This window comes from Strix aluco, chromosome 2 (assembly GCF_031877795.1).
Source record: "Strix aluco isolate bStrAlu1 chromosome 2, bStrAlu1.hap1, whole genome shotgun sequence".
Taxonomy (NCBI): domain Eukaryota; kingdom Metazoa; phylum Chordata; class Aves; order Strigiformes; family Strigidae; genus Strix; species Strix aluco.
This window is the reverse complement of record NC_133932.1, coordinates 51,590,135-51,614,975: the sequence shown is the minus strand read 5'-3', so window position 1 is coordinate 51,614,975 and position 24,841 is coordinate 51,590,135. Positions and strand designations below refer to the sequence as shown.

At 38.0% G+C, this 24,841-nt stretch overlaps 1 protein-coding gene across 3 annotated transcripts in view; it reads right to left on the bottom strand.

Moving 5' to 3' along the window:
• The window catches only part of MAP3K15 (mitogen-activated protein kinase kinase kinase 15), a 95,782-nt gene that overhangs the window by 10,012 nt on the left and 60,929 nt on the right, over nt 1–24,841 (bottom strand). For all 3 annotated transcript variants that reach the window (XM_074814696.1, XM_074814697.1, XM_074814698.1), the window contains 12 exons: nt 24,585–24,692; nt 23,184–23,233; nt 20,094–20,189; nt 18,396–18,483; nt 14,471–14,604; nt 13,699–13,826; nt 11,816–11,946; nt 11,422–11,527; nt 7,993–8,150; nt 4,078–4,261; nt 1,349–1,526; nt 470–644 (listed from right to left, as the gene is read on the bottom strand). In XM_074814696.1, the coding sequence (XP_074670797.1) occupies nt 470–644; nt 1,349–1,526; nt 4,078–4,261; nt 7,993–8,150; nt 11,422–11,527; nt 11,816–11,946; nt 13,699–13,826; nt 14,471–14,604; nt 18,396–18,483; nt 20,094–20,189; nt 23,184–23,233; nt 24,585–24,692 (1,536 nt within the window). The remainder of the gene's footprint in view (nt 1–469; nt 645–1,348; nt 1,527–4,077; nt 4,262–7,992; nt 8,151–11,421; nt 11,528–11,815; nt 11,947–13,698; nt 13,827–14,470; nt 14,605–18,395; nt 18,484–20,093; nt 20,190–23,183; nt 23,234–24,584; nt 24,693–24,841) is intronic.

The following is a 24,841-nucleotide window of genomic DNA, read 5'->3' as shown; positions in this document are numbered from 1 at the left end:
GTCTCTGACTCCCTCCGATTCAAGTGCCAGGCTCAGGCACTCCCAGCAGGCAGAGACCTGCACAGCCGCCTGTTTGTGCAGGACCTCTGTCTGGGTTCCCACATTCTTCATCACTCTGCCTCTTGGCCGTGTTGTGACCATTATTACTACCTGGTGTTCCATTTCCATGTCCTTAAAAGCCAACGCAAAATACAACATCAAAACCACCCAACCCACCAACATCAGCCCCCCCAACCCCACATCAATTGCTCCAAAAAAACCCAAGAGCCCAGCAGCAGGCAAAAGGTAGGTTTTTCTATCCATTCAGACAATAGCAAACGGCTCACACAGTTACAGGTCTCGGAGATTAAAGATACTCAGCAGGAACAATCCACGCACCTTCATTTATTAGTTTTCAGAAAAGGAATGAGACTACCTAGCTTGTCATTTTCCTTTCGACATGGGAAAAGGAGAGCTGAAGCGAAATTACCTGTGCAATACAGTCCTGCAAATTGGAAGCAACTTCATTCTGTTCTTCCTTAAGGATTTTGTATAGGATCGCTCGGCGTTCACTGTCCTTCCGCAGCAGAAACAGACCAGAATCCTTATCCTCAACGGAAGGAGAGGTGCTCCTGTCCTCTGAGGCCGAGCTCTCATCAGGCACGCTGCGTCAGCAACCGGGCCACACACACAAGATAGACCTCAGCATTAGCAACACAGCAGTAGTCAGAAACAAGTAGGCATACTTCAGAAGTTAAAAAGATAGTTAAACTACAGCAGAGGATTGATCAGACTGTTAAACACTAATTCTGAGATAGAAGATGACTCAGATCCTCAGCAGGTATAAACCTCACCGAAGCCAAAAGCACAAGGTTGATTTCATCCTGCTAAGAAGCTGGCATTAGTGTCACCCAGCACTGGTTCAGTTTTGGGGAGGAACACTGAAAACCCGGGACTGAGATAGCTATTAATTTTTTCTGGCCCCATACATTTAGAAGTGTTGTTTTGTGCTCTCCGAGCAGCAGAACCATCTTTCTGCTGCCCCTTTCTCACATTTTTTTGAGCGAGTACATGGAAGGGCCAACTCTTCTGCTAACTCCTGAATCCGTATCCACTCAGTCAATAAGACAACTGACATCTATTCACCGGGGAGGGAAAAGTATATAAATACGTGGAAACCTTAAGGAGAAGGAATCATTGTTCACTAATTAAATATAAACAATATTGAAATTAACTGGTAACTTGCCTATGCAACTCGCTTGCCTGCTTATCTAGACATTATGTGAAAAAGTTGCTCTCAGATAAAATATAATGTGAATTAAATCCATGTAATCTCTCGTGGGTGTCAAGCGAAAAGCAAATGCTTTACCTTAGTAGATGGGAAATGGGATGCTTTGTCTGAATCTCTGAAATGGATCTCTTTGGCCTTTCGAAAAACATGTCATGCTGTACATCAGAGTCTGGTGAAACAGAGCCATGCTCACTGCTGCTACTGCCAGCCTGTTCTCCATGGATTGGCAGTGGGAGAGATGTATTACGATTGTAATCTAGGAACAGACATTGTAAAACATGTAACAGAACTAGGCAGGAAAGAGCAATGTGCTTAGAACAGCCATGATCATCTTCAGTGATATCAAGACCTCATTTTGCAAAATGGCTGAGGGAGAGGTAACCCTGTTAATAGAAAGCAGCAATACAACTCAAAATCATTATATGCATAAGCCACAGAAGGTGTGAATGAGCTAACTGCTGAACCCAAAGACAGCAAAGCAGCTAGATACTCATATGAAATACCATTTCATTACTCTCTCTTGCGCACACACACACACATATACATATACACACTCCGCCTTAGTGCTGGTCTCACAAAATGGTACAACTGGATAACAGCTGTTTAAAGAGCCTGAATCAAAGCGACAGGTTACCATCAGCTGCTGCACCGGCCACACCTCTAAGCAGAGAGCACTCTGCTACCTGCCCTCCTCACCTCTGCCTGACTCTGGCAATGGACAGATATTTGCTGTGTCTCCAACTCCTGAGGCATCTGCCTCTCTCACATGTCCCCTTGCCCTCAGTAAGGAGACTCTCTCTTAGCACTAGCCTGAAGAACATCTCTTGTCCCTTTCCAATTCATCTCAAAAGTAAGAAGAAATAAAAAAATAACAGATATTGAGAGCTTGCTATAATCCTGATTGCCAGTTTGCAGCTGTGTGATAGGAAAGGTAAGGAAGTTCTGTCAACTCAAAGCACATATATCCCTGAAGTTAAAATATCAAAAAAGTTTTTGATGCTTGTCACTACAAATTAAGTGGAGGTGGGGGAGGAAGAGAGCTAGAAGTTAGAAGTTGTTCAGAGAGCTCTGACATACTCCATGGTACATGACTGATGTTCAAATGGCTGAGGTTAAACAGTCTCAGAAATGAAACAATATATATCACCTTGTGAGAACTGGTTCAAGGCATCTCAGTAGTACAGAAAATTGAAAGTTGCTGTCCCAGGAGTAAGGGTTGAAATATGTTCTGGGCTGCCTTTATTATTGAAAAGAAAGAAGGGATAGAGACAGGATGGAAAGGTGGAGGCAGACCTGAGGAAATTCGCAGTGAGGGAAATGGTAAAGGAAGGAGACAGCGTGAACTGCTGCAGCTGAGACTCGGGCAACCGCTGGGCCAGGACCTGACTTACACCCCCAAATTCCCCTTGGAGATGGCTGCGGCATCCAGCACATTGCTCCCAGCTCTGGCACAGCGAAGTGCACATGTGGCTGTGGTCGTGTTGCCTTTCCCTCCCCTCACCCAACAGATAGTTTTTATAGCATTTGCCCACTCTGGTCATGCCCATGGCCAGCACTGAGCTTGCTTCTCGCTGCAGCCCAGTGCTTAACCCTGCAGCACCAGGTCCTCAGACCATCTGAAGGAGCTCCATAACCTCAGTAGTGAGCGGGAGGAGAGAAGAGAGGAGGAAAGCAGGAGTGTGGGGTATGTAGAAGACAGCTACACCTCCCCTGGTATTTGACAAGGAACCTGTTGCTCCCAGGGCAGTTAACAAGGCAAGCTCCACTCTTTCTAATGCCACGAAATTTTTCCAGGAAAATGTCCTCGGCCAAGGGCTGAAAAGGCCACAGGAGAGCACTGCTGCAGTGGGGCAGAAGGCTACAGCCTGTCAATAGCACCTGACTGCCACTGCCCTGGCTGAGCAACATGAGCTCTCCGATTACCCCAGTGTAACTGCAGGCACTGCAGCTCTCAGTGCCCCTCAGGACAACGGGTGATGCCCATTTCAGCGAGATATTACAAACTATTTGTTGGTTTTTCCCCTTAGAATTCCATTCTTTCAAACATTCCTTGCTGAGGGGGAAAAAGCTTCAAAAAGGGAAGCACTTCAATTTGCATTGGGAGCGTGTGCATGTGTGCGCAGACAGGGGAAAGAAGCAGGAAGACCAATGGCTTTGCCTGTTTTTAAATGGACAGTTCCTTCAAACACTAATGATTTATTTAGCAGGTCTATATTAAGGTTTATTATCTTATCAATGAGAAAGTGGCTGATATACTGAGGGGGGGGGGGGGAAGGAACACACTAGGCAGATAAACCAAAACAACTTGCTAAACAGCTACTTCAGCACCCATATGCCAGATTTCCAAGTATCAAGCTTGAAAATGCTGACCCATGTAGACCCAAACACCTAATAACTAACCTAATAATAACACCCCATTTTCAGGTGCCAAACACCTACCTTATAAAACTCAGATCTCTGAAGTGTATATAACTGAATCTAAAATGTAGAATTGCTTTGGAAAATCTTCACCAAATGTATTTGTTCTAATTTTAATTTACTGTAAATGAGGCATTTATATCTGGGGAGAGGAAAAATTGGGTTGGGAGGTTTCAGCAAGCAAAGCACAAAATAAGACACCATATTTTGTGGGAATTGTTAAATTTAAATATGTCCAATTACAAATCACAGGCCCTTTCAACAGTTGAGTTCCTGCTGCTTTCCTGGCACAAGAAATGTCCTTTGTAAAAGAGAGTGCTTAATGATTCCAATCTTTTATGTAACACTTAATGATGATGTTGATTTGAATTTGGCTGATAACTCCTTACCTGAAGGCTTGAATGCAATTCTGCTTTTCTTGCCCTTGTTTACTTGTTTCAGGAAGGAATCTATGAGCAAATCAGATGCTGTGACACGCTTACTAGGATCAGGTTCAAAACAGAGCAAAATAAAGGCCCTTGTTTCAGCAGACAGTGATTCTGGAATTTCAGGATGAATCTTAAACATCCCAACCTGCAAACAAAACACAAATACAAATTATTTTTACTAAAGAACTGCATGAAGACCACGGGCAAAAGCTTTCTTATAGTGTGGTCTCACACTCTTGCTGATTCTCATGGAAAAGGAGTGATCTGGGTACCCACACAAAGCAGTGAAGTGACAACAAGGTTTAATCCTGTTTCACTTCATTGCAAATATGGTGTCAATATCCACGTGGTATTACACAAATGTCAAGGTATGGATGTATCAACCATCTACCTTCAGGCAATCTCAGGATCTGGATATTATCCACACCAAGTGCTTCAAATGCTGCTTCTCCTCCCAGTCACAAATCCCTCCAGCTATCGCATACGCTTCCCATCACCCCTGCCCAATACCGTGTCTCTCAGTTGCTGACTCCTCCAGCACATTTGTGCCCAGGAACAGGAATAACTTCCTCCTGTAGCACCGACTGCCTGGGGCCTGCACCTGTTCTGCTCCTGCTGCTGCCAAATTTCCTTGTATGAATGCTCACAGTGACCTTGCCAGACCTTGTCACCACCCCCAGCACTCAGGCCAGATGTCTTCCCTTGCCTCTCAGTGTTATTTAACTGAAAATCACATGATGTCCAAAGGTTTAACAAGACCCCCCACTCTTTCTTTAAGTAATGAAAAACGTGCTTCTACAGGCTGCTCCCTAGTGATTTTTCCAGCTTCTTCACTGCCTTCTTATTCTCTAATGCCAATCTGGAACAAATGTTTTGAAGCGAGAGTTGTGTAACACATGTGCACGGTATCCCATGTATCTGGCAAGATTGTGGCTTGTAGTCTCAGCATCTTTACCTAAAAGAGGCTCTGGAGAACAAGCAGAAAGATAGTGTCCTCAAGGGAGACAGTAGCCCAGCAATTAAACAAGTTCCAGTTGCTTTTAAATAATCTCATTATACAGCTGCATTAACACAGTGTGGCACCATTAGGCACTCGCACTAGTGGTTCAGCTTCAATGCAGGCTGAAGCAAAAAATGCTGAGCAGTTGTGCTTCTGTTCAAATGACAGTGCAGAATATAAAATACTAGTAATGCATTAAGGCCTTACAAACCATGACTCTAAGTACATTTAAAACTCAGTATTTCCTGCATGTGATGTTTTTAATACACACAACTTGCTAACCACTATAATTAAACTGATGCATTTAATAAAGAAATTGAAATAATAAAGAAATACATTTATATTACGTCCTGTTGGCAGGATACATCTATACATTTACCTTATCTGATGGAGCATCTTTATCTGATTTGTAAAACCCCATGAGCATTTTGGACAGTGCTTTGTACATGGGGTATATAATTTCACCACTTTGAAACATCAGCCTGGCAAGCTTTTTGCTTTGGAGCAGAGAAAGAAGACAGTCATCTTCTTGCTGTGCTCTGACAACTGCTCTTGACATGCCCGTCTCCATGGTTAGCCCACGCCTCCTTGTGCACGCTGGGGACAGGCTCACCCAGCTGTCTTCAGCTGGGGCAGTGCCACAAGCTGATAGCACTCTGGTGCCAGGTTGTACCCTCACTCAGTAAACAAAACCCAGGACAGTCCAAACCAGGGCCAGGAAATTTGAATGCATGTCTCTGATCTTATCTCTGTGGCTAAGGGGAGTAAGTTTTGTCCCAGGCATCCGGAAACTCTGTGGCCACGTTAGTTTACTTTATCTCCGCTGAATGCCATTTGTTTGCACTCCTTTCACACAGAACCAGATGCACACATACTATGCTCATAGATGAAATACCACACAATGTACAATCAGCCAGGAATTATTTCCAGTTCTCGGTTCACTCTAGTCCCTTTTCTCTACTTTGTCCAACTCTTCGGTCATTTGCAATTTCTACAGTGACTGCACAGCCAGACTTAGACCTTTCCTCTCCTCACCTGCCCTATGTACCACAGAGTCTGCACGTGTGGAGATGAGGACCTCAGAATTTTGATATCCTAAGTTTTCTAGGCTTCTGTTCTTTTTACATGCCTGCCCAGTCAGCCTGTCTAATTCCTGGCTTCAAACCTAGCTTCCAGCTTGCTTACTTTTATTACACAGCAAAAAGAAACCACAGTTTGCAATTTATGGTGCCCAGAAAGAGGCAGTTCCAAGCAGGTCCCAGCCGAGCCAAGAAACTGAAAACAAAACCAAATGCCTGTCTGTAGCACATTAACACGGTCTGCAATAACAATGCTAAAAACTCTGCCACATCCTTGAAGAAAGAAGGGTAAGAAACATATTTTTTAAAATGCCAATTCTGAGACTTCAGAATACAGCTCTGTGGCTGGAAGTGCTTATGGGCAGGACGCAGAGACATGCACAATCCTGCCAGAGCTCACCTCGTGAGCCTGCACAGAGCTCATCAAGCACCCAGAACTGAACCAGCGCTTCCTGACAGTTCAATAAACTGTGCTAAAAAAAAGACACGTAACCGACTGAACAGTTCAACTACGTGCCAGGTACATAAGATAAAAAGGCATCTGCCAACAGAACCGTATCTGACATTTACAGCGATGTGGAAAAAAGTCTCTTTCGATGGCTCCCTCAGGAAAGCTTTAGTGAACCAAACATGTTTACCCAGGCAGCTTCTTTTGAGGTAGTGTCACGAGCTGACAGCACCAAGGTGACATATTATAACCGTTGAAATAACTACATCAAACCCCATAACCATCCGTTTCTTTGCCTTTTAGCTGTGGTGCACGGGACAACTCACAAGCCCAGTATGACGCGTGACATCACGTGCCATGCTGAACTGCAGCCCAGCTTACTATACTTGTTGATAAAGATTTGATTTTGCTACCATGGTTCCATTAATAATTATATTAATGTTCACACAGTGACTTTCAACAATAGACACAAAAGAATTAAGAGTATCAACAATTTAAAACAGTATGCTGGGTTATGGATGTGATATTTTCCCCATTATAAGAATGACGACTCTGAAGCATAAGTAAAAACTTAGGTACTTTACTGAAGGTCTACTGAAAGCCAGTGGAAGAAACAAAAATTTTCAGTCTGCATATTTGACACATTGTCACATCATATCTTTTACACTACTGATAGTTTTAGAGTTAGAACAAGTAACTTTTATTATCAAAACTATCTGAAGAATTCTCAAGTGTTAATTTGTGCATTTGAAAACAGATATACTAAGAGAAACAAAATACTGGAGGCAACATTTTACCGAGGAGGAAGCTTTGTTCCAAAGGACTTAGCATGTAAAATACAGAGTATTTTACTCATTCAGTACATACCAGGCATCCTGGAAACTTAGCTGCCCCACCCCCTTTCACCATAGCTTCCTACCATGTTGCGGAGGCTGGGCCTTTGAAAGAGAAGGCAAACAGATACTCTGGGAGGAAGGCTTATAAAAAAAGACTTAAAGGAGCAGAAATAACTTGGTTGTCATTACTGGAGAGACTGGTTGCCAAGAAGGAAATCATAAACCGAGAGCAGGAGATGATAAAAGAGGGGAGAGAATATTAGGTTTCATAAGTCTTTGCTCATTTTTCAGGTTGCTGCTCTGAGTCATGACCTATTTTGAGCACAAATATAAATGACCATCCCTTCGAGCAATACAGCTTAGAGCAGAGAAGGATCATTCAGCAAGAACACAGGTCAGACTGTGGCTTTGTGCAAAACAACTTGTGTAACAAAAGGTTACTACCAATTAAATTAAAAAAATAAGTTAGCATTTGAAAATTCATAAATTCTATAGCAAAAAAGCTGTACTTACTTTAAACATTGCTGCTTGAGGCTCTCCTAGTTCATGAAATGGAGGTTTGCCTGTTGCCATTTCAATAATAGTACAACCTAGTGACCAGATATCAGCTGGTGCACCGTATCCTCGTGGTCCTTTATCAATGATTTCTGGAGCCATGTACTGCAAGGTTCCTAGTCAGGACAAAAAGAACAGTCAAGTGTTATAGTCTTTATTCTTATTAAAGAGAATTAACATACCACTAAGCAAGCCAAAATTTGTCAAATGCAACCTGCCTGTATAGCCAAAATATTTGATTTCCCATATCAGTACTGAAAACTAGACAGAAACTTCTGTTTTTTCTATAAACTATCTTTTCCCCCCTTTCTAATACAAGGTTTCAAACTGCTTAAAGTATATTTACCACATAATCCAAATGCTTCCTCAGAATGTAAAATTATATCAAACGCTTTTGCAGACACTAAATTGTAAAGATTATGCATGTAAGAGGTGATGAAAACCTGAAAAGTGACAGATAGTCTTCATGAGAATAATTTTTCGTATGTTTACCCCCTATAATGAGTACACTAGTAACAGGAAATTCCAAAACATTAGTTTGAAAGGAAGGTATTTTTGTAAATATAAGATAATAAAGATAAGATCATTTTAAAAAAAAACCTCAAGTTTTACATGAAAACAATCAATGTTATAATCAGGGTAAATCAATTACATGGTACCTAAAAAAAATAAGGGAACCCATCATAAATTGCAATTCCAGGAAGTCTTTTGAATGTGCTTGGGAAAAAAACTCAAACCAAAAAAACAAAGACAAACACCTACTGAAACTTCTAAAGCTATACGTTGGCAAAACAAGATCCTGCCTAAGCCTATAGTTGGCTCTTAACAGATGAATCTGAACGTCTCTAAAGTTTGCCTGTAGGCAGTCTGACTGTAATACTAGCTATACTACTGATAAACAAAAAGAACAGTAAAAATGAAATAAAAGATGGACAGTTTGGAATCATTGATACTCAATCATACACTAACACAGCTAACAAGAGGACTTTACAGGAAGACAGTCCACACCAACAATAGAAACCTATAGATGTTCTCAGTGTTTCGAACACCAAAGTACTTTCTCCACATGAATTCCTACAAGCTCTGTTATGACATCTTTATTTTTCTTCTTAAGAAAGCAATAAAATTACACTGTGGTAAAGCTGTGAACTATTAAGTAAAGGACATCTGGTGAAGATAAAAGGGATTGGATATTACTATGTTCATTAAATGTGACTGCTGTAGAACAAAAGTTCAAGCCACAGCTTTGCCCTCAGGCTGTGTCTTGAATGGAGGGATATAATGTTTAAACCACTAGAACTCCGATTCTTCAAATCATGTGATTGTATTACACAATGCCTAAAACCCACAGAGTTTATGTATTCAGTGAAGGAACAAAACAAATTGCAAGAGACCTTTTAAGAGCCTCTGGGCTATTAGCTACCTGCTTACTGATTTTAAATCCAAAATGAGAACGTAAGTAAAATATTTATTCTCATGGTAAATTACATCTCTGAGACACAAACAGGGCTGCAAACATTCAAGAGAACAAAGAGGAAGGGCACAGGGAAAGATTTACTTCCTTTTATTACAGTGTGGTGACTTTTCTTCAGATACCATTTCTATATATATTTTCTCTAATTAAACAACCAGTTGCTAAAAAAACACTAAGGACTTTGTAAAACACAGGTAAAGACAGAATGATTTTCCTCTAGTATCTGCTCCAACCATAACAGCAATCAGCCATAATAGTGGATTCCTGGGCCAAAATTAAATTTTGAACTATGACTTTAAACAGCCACAAAACGGTCTTCCTTCATGACTTCAACTTTTACCTTACAGAACCCCTTTATATACTTAAAGTTTTCAGAACATCCTGCAGAAACGAGCAGCACAGTATAGCTATACATCACAGCACGTGATAGTGCATCTCTTTCCCATGGAGTGTGACTGCAGTGAACCATACTAACAAAAATGGAAAGGACAAACATTGCAGGCAAAACCTGAAAATATTCTTTTCCAGATACAACAAGAGACCTGTACATAATTGAGAATTATCCATCCAGTTGTATAAACAAGATGATTCATGAGAAAATTATTTGTCAAGTAATTTGTCTGGAAAAAATGGTGAGACTCTTTAAGGGAATGCTTCAGAAGTCAGCATTTAACCAGCTCTGTTCAGACATACTGTCATTTATGTATCTATCTGTTGTCGCATCTATAAACTGAAGAGATTGCTTCTTGTAGATATTCATTCTTAACAAAACATTGAAATGCTGAATTTATGATTCCAAACAATATTTTTTTTCTTTTCTTTAAAGGACTCCTAACTGAACTCAATTTGATCCTAAACAAAATCTTTACAGCTTTGCAGGAAATAGATTTGTTTCAAATGCCTGCACCTGATATGCCATGTTCAGATCATGATGTAATATAGGCTCAGTTTCCAATTCACAAGCTTGCTAATAATGAGCAAAAAAAAGCTTAGAAAGGTAAGTTATTTCAGAACCTTAATAATTCTATTTTCATGGCTTGCTTTGTAAGAAAGCGGGAGGAACTGCAGACTCACCACCAGACAGGTAGTGAGAAGCCTTGATTATCACTGAAATGGAGGTGGTTGTCCTCTGTCTTATACACACATGACTGATGGTTGTGTCTGTGTACCATTTACTTAAACTGCAGGCCAGTATGAGGCTTGTGATTTCTGGTATCAGCCTATGCATAGGGCCACATAACAAGTGACAACATCATGTCACCTATATCTCTGCTGATAAAAGAATTGAGTAATTATGTGACCATATATTCATTTTGCAATGTGGAGTTTCAGCTGTTACTCAGCAAATTTTGTTTTCCCCAAATATTGCAAGTTTCTACTACCTTGTTGTATAGGAAAGCTTTTCTGTAACATACCAGCCTAGTATTTTCATGTAAAATCTTCTTTTTACTGCTGGTAACACAAATTAGCCAGTTGGCTGGGTCTTATAATCAATGCTTCAAAACTGAAAGCATTTTTAAGTTTGTGTCTGGTTTTCTGCATTTTCAGACATACTTCAAGAAAGTGTGCATGCATGAGTTACTAGTATCAAGATTATTAAATGAAAAAGTTGCTGTATTCAAGTGTTTCCAGATGTAATTGCAACAAATCAATTGTTATTTAATGAAAAACACTTAGAAGAAAAACTATTACCCTATCACACTTAAGAAGTTTTTAAAAAAAGTAAAATGGAAGAAAATTACATTTAAAAAAAAATAAAGACAGCAAGCCTGTGTTTAGGGCGATCACACTCCCATTCACTCTTCCCTGAAAATAGAGACCTAATCATGTTTTCATCACAAATCCAAAGAGCCTCTTGGCACTAACTCAAAATCTATCATCAAAACCCTTATAAACTGCTAAAATAGTCTCACCTGTAAATGTTTCAGTGCATGGATTGATTCCTGCCAGCCGTTTGGAAGTACCAAAATCGGATATCTTTACAACGCCACTGTAGGTGTTCACCAAAACATTATCCCCCTGTGGTTTGGATGAGAGAGAGAGAGGGAGCAGGGAGGGGATAAACATGAGTACAGATTCCAAATCCCAGTCTCAATACTCCTTCAAGTTTGCAGTTATCTTTGTAATATACCTTTCTACAAAGGAATTTTCCAGGAGCACCAGGGAGAAGGGCTTGTTTTATTCTTTCCTTTTGTTTTAAGCTTCCATGAAATCCTATTAAAAATTCTACTTCAGGTTAGAGTAAAACTAACTGAAATAAATAAGATAAAAAGCAAATCACACAAGACACACTAAAGGAAAATTTACCTTTATATCTCTGTGTACAATCTGGTTCTCATGGAGATACTTAAGGCCTTCCAGAATCTGCTTGGTGTAAAATTTAATTGTAGGTTCTTTCATTGGGCCCCACTTAGATCTTAGGAGAGCTGAGAGGCTGCCTACAAGAGTTAAGAAGTGTATCAAGATAGCAGAATCCCCAAATTAACATGAAACTTTTGAGTCTGGATTAAGCCTTTACTCAGTATCCTAATGCAAGAGAAATGCAGTATCTACAACTAAGCCAAATTCTTTCTAGATGCCTCAAAGCAAATAATTTGCTGCTGCTCTTGATGGGTTATTTCTTTCTTGCCAGCTCAGCTTCCACCTCCATGACAGGAATAAATGTTATGACAGGGCTGGATGCACCTCTCTCACTTCAATTTAACAACTTTTAAGACGAGGACTAGAAACCATTTAGCCCTTAATGAAATAAAGACTAAAGGTAATATTGTATGATGTTATACGCTATAATTCATGAACCACATGCATGTGCAAAGAGAAGCTGATATAGTCGAGGTGAGGAGAGGGGAATAAAAGGAAAGAATCTTTTCCTTGCAAATATGGGATTAACTTCTGAAAATATTCAGAGGCAGAGGAAAGAAAGCTCCTGAAAGAAACCAAGTAATGGATGTTCAGAGTAGGAGATAGGTCATCCACACTTCCCCTACTTGTAATAAATCTAATCTTTTTTTGAATAACACAAATATTTTAATCACAAAGCGAAATAAAGACAGTTTTGCTTTCTCTGCTCATAATAAACTAAGTGCAATGGGTCTACGTAATGCCAGACAAATTCAGCTAAAGGCATTTTCAGTCCACACCAACAGCTTTCTAAAGTGAAGTTTCCTCAAAGAATCTTGCATTATCTGAACAGCTGGTTCCTTTTAAGACTATCCACAGAGTTTAAAATATCTGAATTGGTTCAATAATTTCTTGACTTTAGCAACTAATCACAGCACACTCTACTGTGCATATATGAACAGGAAAAAAAAGGTGTAAAACCCACCAGCTAATACTTTTAACAAGCGCAGGAAAACAAGTGGAAGTGTTGGTATAAACTCATCACATCTGCATGCATTGTACATGTCAGAGTGTCTCAGCTTTCAGTGAGAAAGTCACAGGAATAAAAAAATTAAACAACTTCCCTATGTTGAATGCCTCAGATGTATTTAATTACACTTTGAATGTTTGTGTCTGGACTTTCCCTAGAAAACCTGAATTTTTTTACCTGGTTTTCTTATTTATGTTTTTATTTTGCAAATTATATTTATACAAGAATTTAACACTCATTCTGACACATCCTTGACACTGAAGAGCAAATAGGAAAAGGGAGATGGAAATATAACCTACAGAGGATATAGAGGGACTTCACATCTTAAAATGTAGAGAAGGCTAGAGGAACAAAATTGGAAATTATGAGCAAGGGAAGCATATAACTTTTATCTGTGATCTACCTAGGAAATAGCAGTGCTTTGTATATAGCAGTTACAAAATAATACTTTATTGCTCAATCAGTGTTCCTGCTCAACAGAAACTTATCCTAAAAGCTCCAGTCATCATTCAGATGCTCAGGCTAAATGGACTATACAGCTCTAACTCCTCTATTTTATAACACATGAGTATTTGACCAAATACTTTTCATTACTTTTCTCTAGGCTTATAATTATTACAGAAAGGGGAGGGTACTGGGACCTGTACACTTCAAATCTATTCTTTATATGAGAAGAATGACACCTGTATTTAATGTCTCAACAGAAAAAGCCATATACCGTGCACAAACATATTAAGTGCACACCTATTGGCTTTGACTAAGTTTAGAGTCCCAACTACTTTTGATTCCTTTGAGAGACTAAGCTCAGAATGATACAGACCTCCTGGCACCTGCTCCATAAAAATCTTAATGTATCCATCTTCTGAAACAGATCCAAGATACTGGACAATGTTCCGATGCTTTAAATATTTATGCAGTGCTATCTCTTCATGAAGAGGTTGAGAATACCTATTAAAAAAAAAATTTAAAAAAATCAAGGATTATCTCATCATGCAGGAAAAGTTTCTAGGCTACGCTTAAATGCTAGTTTGCAAACAGAATGGATTTTAGGGATATCGATCCAATTCTCAGCAAACACCTTGTCCATGACCTTCAAAATGCAGTGTGACTGGCTGCCTATTCAGAAAAAGTAGAGAGGTAGACCTCAGAGGAACCCTGAAGGAGAAACGTGCCCTCAAAAAATTTATACATGCCTTTCTTCTGTATCATTTACATAGTAATGTCTTTGTCTCTGAAACTCCTTTTATGCTTTTCCCCCTCCCCAAAAAGAATACAAAAATGAGATACAACTGCAACTTAGAGATACAACTGCAACTTAAAACCCAAAATATGTCTTATTCTAGAATTTATGATATATATATATATTATCAAACTGTATTGTTTATGGTATATATCATAACTTTTCCAAAAAGTAAAAAGTCCTTATTCTCAAAAAGATACCGTTGAATACTAGGAGGAAATAATAATTGAATTTCAGTATACTGGGATTTTATAAACTAACCATATAGAAATACATGCTAAGAAGAGCAAAGTTTCTGCAAACAACTGCAGTTTCAGTAGCAATGTATATAGAACAATAAACTAGGTCTTACCTGCTGTCTCTCTCAGGTATTTCTTTGATGGCTATTCGGACCTGATTGCTAAGGTCTCTTCCAGCGTAAACTATTCCGTAAGTACCTTTCCCTAGAACTACCCTGTCACCATTCTCATCATAATCATATTCATACTGCAAGCAGAAAAGATAAACAAAGCAGCACAGAAATTGTTATCACTTACATTTGACATTACAGAGAGCTTTAACAGCAGTTATGTACAATACTGCATGAGTACAGCACAGAGTAGTTACTGCAGTACAGCTGTAGCACGGGAGCTTACCCACCAGCCTGGTGCATTACACAACCTGTAAAATTTTCATGTTATTTGCTTCACAAACCAGTCTTCCCTAAACAACTTTGAAATGCATTCACCCAAACAAGGAACACAGCATTAAACCAAATTCATTGAAACAGTGCTGTCAAAACAACACATTCAGCTGTGATCTTTAAGAATTGCTGACAGAGCCTTCAGAATATGTAAATGTATGGAACATAACCTATAATTTTGAAAACAGTGGTTTAATAAATAGATAAAAGTGACATTCTCATTACAGTGGCGGACACTGTTTTAAGACCTTAAACTCTCATTTGAGCTTAGCCACAGCAAAATTAATTTCTGACATATTTCCCTCATTAAGAGCTTTTTCAAAAGGCAAAAAAGAATGCTCATCTACTCCAAGGATGATTAAATATATGAAGTGGTGGTTTCCACTACTGCTGAAACATGCCGGGTCACATTGCCAGCTGAATAAATCACTGCTGGTTCACTGACTTCAGCAAAGCTGCACTGATTTACACCACTCATGGTCTTGTCCCATATGGTGATCTTATCACAGAACTCTCCTACTGTAAAAATCAGTGAAGCCTATTGATGAGTGATGCTTAATGAAAGTACATCCCAAACACTAAATAAAAGCAAATTTCTTACAGAAGTTGGGTTAAGCAGCACACCCCTGATTCAAATCAGGGAACTGATAAAGGGTATTGCAAAAAGCACTCTTGCAAAGAGTTAAGAAAGGAATTTGACAGTTTCATAGCCTCAGATATTATCAGGAGTACATAGATGTCCCTTACTATCTTCCCAAATCCAAGAGGATGTCCCATATGGGAAGACTGCAGGGTATTCTCTGTGGCTTCATATGAATTCTCTATTGAAAAAAACCAAAACCCAAACCCTTTTTACAATGGCCGTAACTACTGACATTTCTGTCAATGACCACTTTTTCCACTTCATCCAATAAGACTCTCATACAGAATGCAGCCTTGAGATCTATTTCTTTGAAGTGTCTTCCCAGTTCATATTGCAGCTCTGGTATTGCAATGTCCATGTGTCACTGACATTCCCCTCCTCTTCACCTCAGCAAAGATGGCAAGTTTCATGCTGCTGTATAAAAGGTGCTAAAGAAAAACCGTCTGTCGTTTATCCTAACAGCATATTCTGCTCAGTGGAACTAAACTTGAGTTAGCACAGTCTTAGTACAGTTTCATTTTCCATGTTTCAGCACTTGACAGTTCATAACATAATCTTGTTATATGATAGGCATAACCAACCCAAAACGCCATATGTAAAACTTGTCAGGTTCTTTGGTGGGAGCATATCCAGCTTTCACAGCTATCATATGACATAAAACTGTGCAGAAAAAAGACAGCAGTCACATTGCAGAATTTAAGATTGACAGCAACCCTAGCTGCAACAGACTGGTCCTAAGCCAACTCTATAATTACTGTGGAGAAACCTATGTTCCCTCGTCTGGGTCCTATGATACATGAAAATCACTGAGATTTATAGTCCAGTTCTAGTCAGTAGATGGTTTAATAGACTCATATACACTTGATGCCACTTTACATTTGCCTCCACTCTTTCCAACGGCTACAAAAATTGAATAAATCACTGCTGGTTGCCAAAAGTCTGAATATGTGATCCACTGGATGTGCAATTCAACCATTAGTTATAAGTGAACAAGTGTTCATAGCTGACCTTCTGTATGAACGTGGTAGAGCAGTCTGATCTCTAGGATATCCTATTTGGGGTACAGGAGGTACTCTTAAAGTCATAGGAACTTCTTCAACATCAATATCCAGAAGCAAATACCCTAAGGTAGAAAGGACTGCCAAACTCACCCTCCTTCCAGATCCTAGTCAGCTGTAGAACTAAACTATAGTTGCTTTCAAATAATACTGGAATCCAAAATGCACAACCCCTTGGGACAACATTCTCATAAGAATTCTGACTGAAATCATATTTTCTTCCCTCAAACTGTGCCCAAGGTTATTTCTTACTCTTCCCAAATATAAACAGTTGTTTTATTAACGGTAAGAACTTCTGCTTTCTCTGTGCTTGTCAAGCCCATCAAGGCCATACAAAGCTGCATTTTCCATGTTGTCTCTTCTTAAAGGTAAGACCTCAGGCTGCAGAAAGACAGTAAGCTCATTTATAAGCTAAACAAATTAGTCCTCCCCTTCTGTATCTTGATTTCTGTTTTAATGTCCTGATCTAAGACAGTGAGTACAAGGTGATAACTGTGAAAACTTCAAGATATGTAGAATGATACAGCTTAAAGATTTAAAATTAATTTCTGTAGTCAATTCTCCATACATCATTGCTTCATGCAGGATTGTTTCCTGCTGTGCATTCTCAAGTGATTCTTCCAGTTCAGTTTTTAAAAGGCTCAAGACAGTGAGCTCACTTCCTCTGAGAGATGATTACACAGTTGCATAGACTGTGTTGTTTGGAGATTGTCCTGCTGTTAGCTAAGTACATAAATATGCAATGTAAAATCTGCAGCTATAGATAATATCCTGTCTTTGCCAAGGCAAAAAGCCCTGATCCTAGGCTGAGATCATAGGTGTATCTATTAAGCTGGGCTTAATAGATGTGCATATCTTGTCCTTTTCACTTGAGGGGAGAATTTTGTGGCCATGATGCACAAACTTCAGTGCAAAAACTCATCTTCCCCACCATATGCAATTACATTCAACAGTACAGTAGAGAGTTTTCTACTGTCTAAATCCTATTCTGAAGCCTTGGGTACTACAAAAGGTTCACTGTCATAAAAAGCTGCCCTGATTTACAAGCCTAAGAGAATTGCTGGAATGACACATGGTCAGAAAGATACCCAGCTCAAACAAACCCCAGTAGGGTTTTTACACTCATTAATCAGATTGATTGAATTTGCTTGACCACAAATAAAAGTTACAACCTATTTTTTATGATGACTTTTCAGATTTCAAAACAAATAAACAGAAGCACAGGATATGTACTTAATGCTACAAATCTCACATGAGCAAATGTGTCTTATGAAGACATGGATTCACCTACCCTAGCCTGAGCCTACATAAAATGTGAATAAGCCTTTTCAAGTTGTTTTTTTTTTTTCTCTGTACTGATTATAAAGAAAGCCTACAGCTACTGGGTACCTAATGTGGATGTCTCAGTGATAAGTCAAAAGCACAATGGATTAATCTGACCCTAAATATCTGCAAATCTCTGTGACAGAAAAAGTCTGTTAAATGAAATTACCTGGAGTAGTAATAGTATCAGATACCATCTACAAAAACTGAATTACCTTTGCCAAAAGGCTTTTTCTTAGAATTTATTTAATATCTTATCTTTTTTATTCACTTAAGCCATCTGATATCAGATGATTCTCATCTACAGTTTGTTTGCAACACAAATACAAGATCAGTAACAGCCTTCATTAGGGATTTGTGCAGTTTACAGTAGTAACAGGCTCACTTCAATAAAAATGTGTTTTTTCAAATGAATGCAACTCTTGTATAGAGTTTTGTATGAGTTGAAATCTCATATACAATTAAGGATAAATTAAATGCTATTTACTCTCTTTCTAGTACACTGATATGAAAGTGCAGGGAAGACCAAGAACAAGTTTCAGAGTTCTTGGATCTTTTATCCTTGACATACCTCCAATGTGTCTCCATCTATTTCTCCTTCTAGTTCCAAAGTACTGCCAACTGCATCAGACAAGATTTCTTTCACCAACCCACAGAATCTAAAGAAGCAATAAATAGCACAGGATCAAAGAATAATATCCTTTTAGAAGGAGATTAAACAGATTCTTCACAAAGTGGGCTTTGCTTTCAAGCCAACAAACTGACTCATGTTCATAGGTTTCTTTCGTTACTTGCTTTCTCCATGTTTATCCTATTTTAAATGAGGAAGAACATCAAACATACAGTGAAAAGCCTAATTATTTATAAAAATATTTTATTTGCTATAGCAGAACCCAATACTTGCTTGTTATTGTAATTGCATAGTTAAGTCTTGGTAGATCAAACTCAAATATTTTTGCTGTATACTTTTATCGAAAGTGCTTACATGGCCTTGTCTTTACAAATAAAATTAGAGAAAAAGTTGAGATATTAAAAAATTAAGTATTGAATGTCAGTGGTTCAATTCAGAAGTGCTAAATTTGAGACATGATACTGGGTGGTTCTCTTTCTGTGTAGTGATGAGAATTTTACTACCTTCAGTTTAATTTAAATGTTGCTATGGACTTTGGTTGCAAGTGTGATTACTCAGTATTTCTGAAAACCAGATTTTGTGTTTTCTAGTCAGGCATCCAGAAAGCCAAGAATATAAAAGTAGTAACATGTTTTGAAGAACAGAGTTTTGGCTAATTTCATCCAGGGGATGAGATGGAGATCCTTAAGTACAAGACCATCTTTTTCTGTACTCCCCTGCCTGAGCCACTCACTTTTTTCCAAATTCCATAACAAATGGTTAAAAATTATTAAAAATTAGTATAAAATATTCACATCTCTCTCACTGACTAATAGAGACACATCTCTAGAACAGACTCCTGTTGTGCACTGAATAAGCATAAAAAATGTGACCATGTTTCATAACACAAATTACGATGTTTAATTAAGGCTGAGCAGGTAACATTAATTTTGGTGTTTCCTATCTTTTACCCATTGCACTCTGCAGAGCTAATAATTTTCTTTAACCTGAGCTTATTCCATGTAATACATAAATAATAATTATAGCAAGAAAAGTAAATATACCATCCAACCCCAGATATTAAGTGCATTAACAAGTCATTCCTACTTCATTCAGAAGGTTTATATGCCAAATATCTGTCCCAGGAAGAATTTGGTCTGTAAAGATTTAGGCCTGAAATTCAGTTAGTATGCTTACTGTTTAGAGACAACATCAGGAAGTATTTGAATACAGGTGCAGACAGTAACATATATCTGTGACACAATATAAGCTAGAAATTTCTATTACATTTAGTTGTTCTTAAATCTATCTGAAAAAGTACATAAGGGAATCTAAACCAATATAGTACCTCACATGGCACAGCCAAGACACAGAAAAAGAAGATAACAATTATAAATTAGAATAAGCTACTTAAGCCTTTTCTCAGACCTAATGACTTGTAGGTAAACTGATCAGAACCAGCCAACAGGTGTAATGGGACACTGCTCTCATCACCTTAAATATCACTGAGTTTAGCTCATTGCTTCTTCATCAAGAAAAAAGAAGTAAAGAAATAAATAATTATTTTCTCAAACAAAAATGTCATTTTTCAATCTTTACTAAATCAATTCTATTTGGGACATAGATTTCACATGCAATACCCACACAAACTGAACTCACCTACTGCACTGGTTTTCTGTAGAAAAGTAGATTTGAAAGTCATCTGAGTTGTCATGGACATAAAGAAAACAACATCGTTCATCAAACTTGGAAATACTGAAAAATTCACATTAAGAAAAGATTATTTTTGATGTAACTATTAGAAGAAATAGAGTAAGGAGGAGTTATTTTTTTTAAAATTACAAACACTTAGCAAACACCTCTTTCACAGTTAATTACCTCAGAGGTGTAGCATGCGATTATATTTATTCTCCTTATGACTAGAAGCTTTGAGTTTATTTATATATTCTATAATCCTATAGCCAGTTTGAAAAATAATTATGCTACTGCTTACTTTTGTAAAATGCTCATTTGTCTGAAGCATTTTGAGGTTTGTTCGTTGTTCACTTCCCCTTCCATTTTTACACAGTTCCATCAGATTTCTTGATATTTGATGACACCTCAATGGAAAGTGAATTGCTTTGACACTAATCTAACTATCAGGAAAGCCTTCCTTTTAAGCTTGACAAGGATTTCTGGTTTTTATAATTCCATTACTCTTACAGTAAAACTGAACTGGGAAATACCTACAATGTAGCAGATCCTTCACAGTATATAATTTTATGGCCTTAATACTGATAAACAAGTTTTGGGATGACCAATACTTACTCCAAACTGCAGCAATAATTCTGACAAAGTGATTATTTATTGCATATTCTCTCTTGCCAGTGTCACATATTTCCCATCTAAATGCACTGAAGCAAAAAGCGAAGAGGCCATAAAACATATATCAATATGAAAATAAATCTAGGAATTCATCTCATATCATTCCAAACACTTGTACTTCAGTATTATTCTACATAAATGCCAAGTTGTTATGCTTGTTAAGGTATTGTCATTATTTTTGTGCATTAAATTAATAAAATTGGTTAGATTCTTGCCTGATTTGTTTAGTCATACTCTAAGATCTTGATTAGCCTCTGTTGAGCCAGTTAGTTAAAACACATGACAGTAGACTATAGTAAAGTTGCAGAATGTTTTAAGTTCAACTTGCTGCAGCATCATTAAGGGTTACATGGACAAATGTTCCAAAAAATTAGAATTTTGCCAGATTTTTTTTGAAATATGTGGCAATACACTATGCCAATCTGTAGCTTGGTTCTGGTATAGCAATTTCTAGTGTAGCAAGGTGGATTAACCTGACACGAGAACTAAGAGACAAAGCAAGATGATTCTTCCAAGGGCAAATATAGGATAGAGAAGACAGTATCTAAATAACAATACTGTATTATAAACAGTGTAATGCATGTGGTATATAAGATGAACTGGTTAGCGTAAGTACAGTGTAAGGGTTTTGACAGAGTATAAGTTAACTGAGACCACTACATTTTTTTACTAAAACTAATGCAGTTTCAAAAGCATAGCAATTGCGAGTTGTCACATACAAAGCAAACATCTAATTCCACTAAGTTTAAAAAGATTGCCTCTTTGAGCTTTGTAATCCCCAGGAGTGATTAAGAATTGAAGCAAATTAATTGCTTGCTTCTATTTAATTAAAAGTTATCTTTCTCAAAGATTAATTTCTGTGCAATGTGTTGACTGAAGGTAATTAATACGTTTCAGAAATGTTATGCTAAGTTATGCTCAATCAGCTCCACAGACTTCAGTAATGACAACTTCACATCCACTCACATTGCACTGGAGTAGAAAAACAAAGTATCACATTGAATTCATTTAAACCAAAACCTGCTTCTTTTAGAAGAAAATACTGAAGTTATGGTAGAATCTATGTTCAAAACCACAACCGTAGGCTTTCATCACTCACTTTATTCAGAGAAATATTTTTCACTGAGCTTATTTGGTTAAGGAAATTATACAAGTTCAGAGAAGACAGATCTTGGGACCTAAAACTTAGGTGCTTATGGTCAAAATCATGGCCCAGAAACCCTCTGCTTTGAGAACTACAGAACCCATTAGGTATCTAAATTTATGCTTGTACTTGAATCAGAAAGTTTTTCAAGCACTTAAGTTTATGCACCCACACAAGTGGCCCCAGACAACAGCCATTTTCATCCCTAGAAAGTCCTGATTCACCAACTCAGAGAGAAGGCAAAAGCCCACCTCACGTTCCCTGTGCTTAGGGCTCTTCTGATTCTTAGCTAGAGCCTGCATAATGCAGAGAGCAAGAATGCCATAGACTCACTGCCAGGCTGTACAGATAGGTTTCATTTTGTTTCCTCTTCTCTTGTTCTGTCTCTCACCTTTCCAGCAGGAAAGTAGCCCAATTTAAGATATATAAGCTAGCTTCTCAATGTAGTAATGTATTTTGCAGCTGTTAATATCAAATGTGATTCTTTTCAAGCCTTTCAGTTCTTAGAACAATCCTGTTCTTTCTATATAATATTCTGATCTTCTTTTGTACTAATATGTGGACCCATTTACTTGTGACTAATGTTTTCATTAATCTAGGCATCACAAAATGGAACTACTTTAACTGTTTAAAGGCTAGTCCTTGAGAAACTCCACTAGTAGTCTCCTTCCAGCTCAAGAATTCTTTCCTGAGCACAAACTATGTCCATACCTCATTTAACATTTCTCTAATAATCCAAGTTTTAGCTAGTAGGTTTTTAGATAGAGCCATATCAGAAACATTTCTGAATTCCAAACAGAAAAGAGGTACCATGGTTTCCTTTTCTTAAAGGAAAACAGACAAACTGTTCTTTCACTTATGGAAGGAAGCAGAAGAGCTATAGGCTCTTCTTTCCTTCTGTCCTCCATGTTTTTAAATGCAGAGATGGCAATAACTTCACTGAAAAATTTAGAAAAATATGTAAAAAGCAGGTACACAATTGAAAACAGGGAAGTCTACCAGAGAACATACACACCCACACACCCCCCTTAGATAAATATTTCTATGAGAAACATACAGCTCTGCCCATGCATGGAGAGGCAAACTCTTTTGTGTTGACATTTCAAGGCAGGTTGGACAGAACAAGCTTTTATAATAAGAAATGCAAAGCAGAGATTTAAGGCAGAATCTAGATTTCCCACTTAAGGGAAATATAAAACATAAACAAAAAAAACCATTTAACTGTTTTCTGACACACAAACCTTATTCCCCTGATGGAAGAAGCTGTAAAATTCCATTCATGAATCTGTTTCTGTAAAGAACAAAGAGGTATAAGCAACCACAGTTTAACCTTGACTTACTATTGAAAACAAAGTCACAACATGGTAAGCAAAACAAAGTTTTTCCAACATGTCTCTTTTCCTTTCTTTAACAACCCCCCCCCCCCATCACCACCACCCCTACCCCCCAGTTTCAAATAGGATTAATGTATAGGTAAGAAAGGCCATACATTGCTGTTTTACTCACTTGAGGGAAAATTAATATAAGTGACACAGAGTAGAAGTAAAGACCACATTTACTCATGTAAAATTAAATTTGAAGAATAAATCTTGAAGTACAATTTACCAGACATTATGTTTTCACTCAATACATCAACATTTCATATTAAACATGGAGCAGTCCATGCCCTACTAGGCTCAAAGGGAAAGGAAACATCATACATCTTCCTAAGAGGTATTGAGCCAACATCTCTGGCCCAGGGAGCACAGGGCAAAGCAGAGGAAGGACAGTCTGTGGCTAGAACTGTAGCCCTCCATAAATCTCTAGGTAATAGCTGGATCTTATTTAGGACTGCCAGATATGCACGAAGAATTTGTTCCATAAAGTAAAGTTGTGTCAGACACATTCACTCCAAGTAGTGAAGTAGAACAGTGTACTGGAAAAGAAGTTCACAGATCCAGGTAATTTTGTGGTCTTCTCTTGCTCTTACGTACTTCTTTTCCACACTTTGCCTCTCTACGTTTTTAGACTATTCTCCAGCTATGTTGTTCTGATATGAAGAGGTGGTGAAATACATTCCAGATTTCAAGTCTTTCAGTGTGAAACTGAAATTATTTCTCATTTTTAAGAGATTACACTGTCTATAACTGTGTCTACTCCATTCCTAATCTCTTGTGCTTTATCCAATAATCCACGACACCAAATATTTAATCTCTTGACACTTATTTGTCACAGACTGCCATTTTTTCTAGTTTTCAATCTTATAATTGTAAAATTTAAAAAATTTCTAAAACATCAAACACAATACTGGGCTTTATCTTTACTTTTTATCGAGCTTTGAGCTGCATCTTAATAAAAATCACACAATTATAATGAGAAATATTATGAGCAGACCAAATAACCCAAGTGCTTCTAAGAGACACGGTCAAGTGAAATCTGAACTAGAGGTGAAAACCACTTGAGTTCTAATCATGGTCCCTCCTTCTACTTTCTCTGTAAAAAGTCAACTTTCGTATCTGCACGAAATAGATATTGAGGCTTGTGCATCACAGAAATGTAGCAAACTTCAAATGATTGTAAAGTGCTCCAAAATCTACATGTAAAAGAGTGACTTTAAGCACAATGAATCTGCATACATGAAACACATCTGCTAGTAATTTTACCATTTCAGTGGGAGAGACATGCCACAAAGAGAGAGATCTCTCCTCAGCTTCATTGTTGATTGAAACATACGCAGGCTGGTAGACTTTAGTTGGTTCTATCACCAAAACCTGAAGAGAGAGAACATTTTTCCTTAATAAAACAGCAGCTAATACACAACAGTATCTTCAGATGCTCTGATGTAGACAACGGGTAATCTCAAATTAAGGCCTAAAAAATTTCCAGGGGGAGAGAGAAGGACAAGACAGGGCAGGAAGAG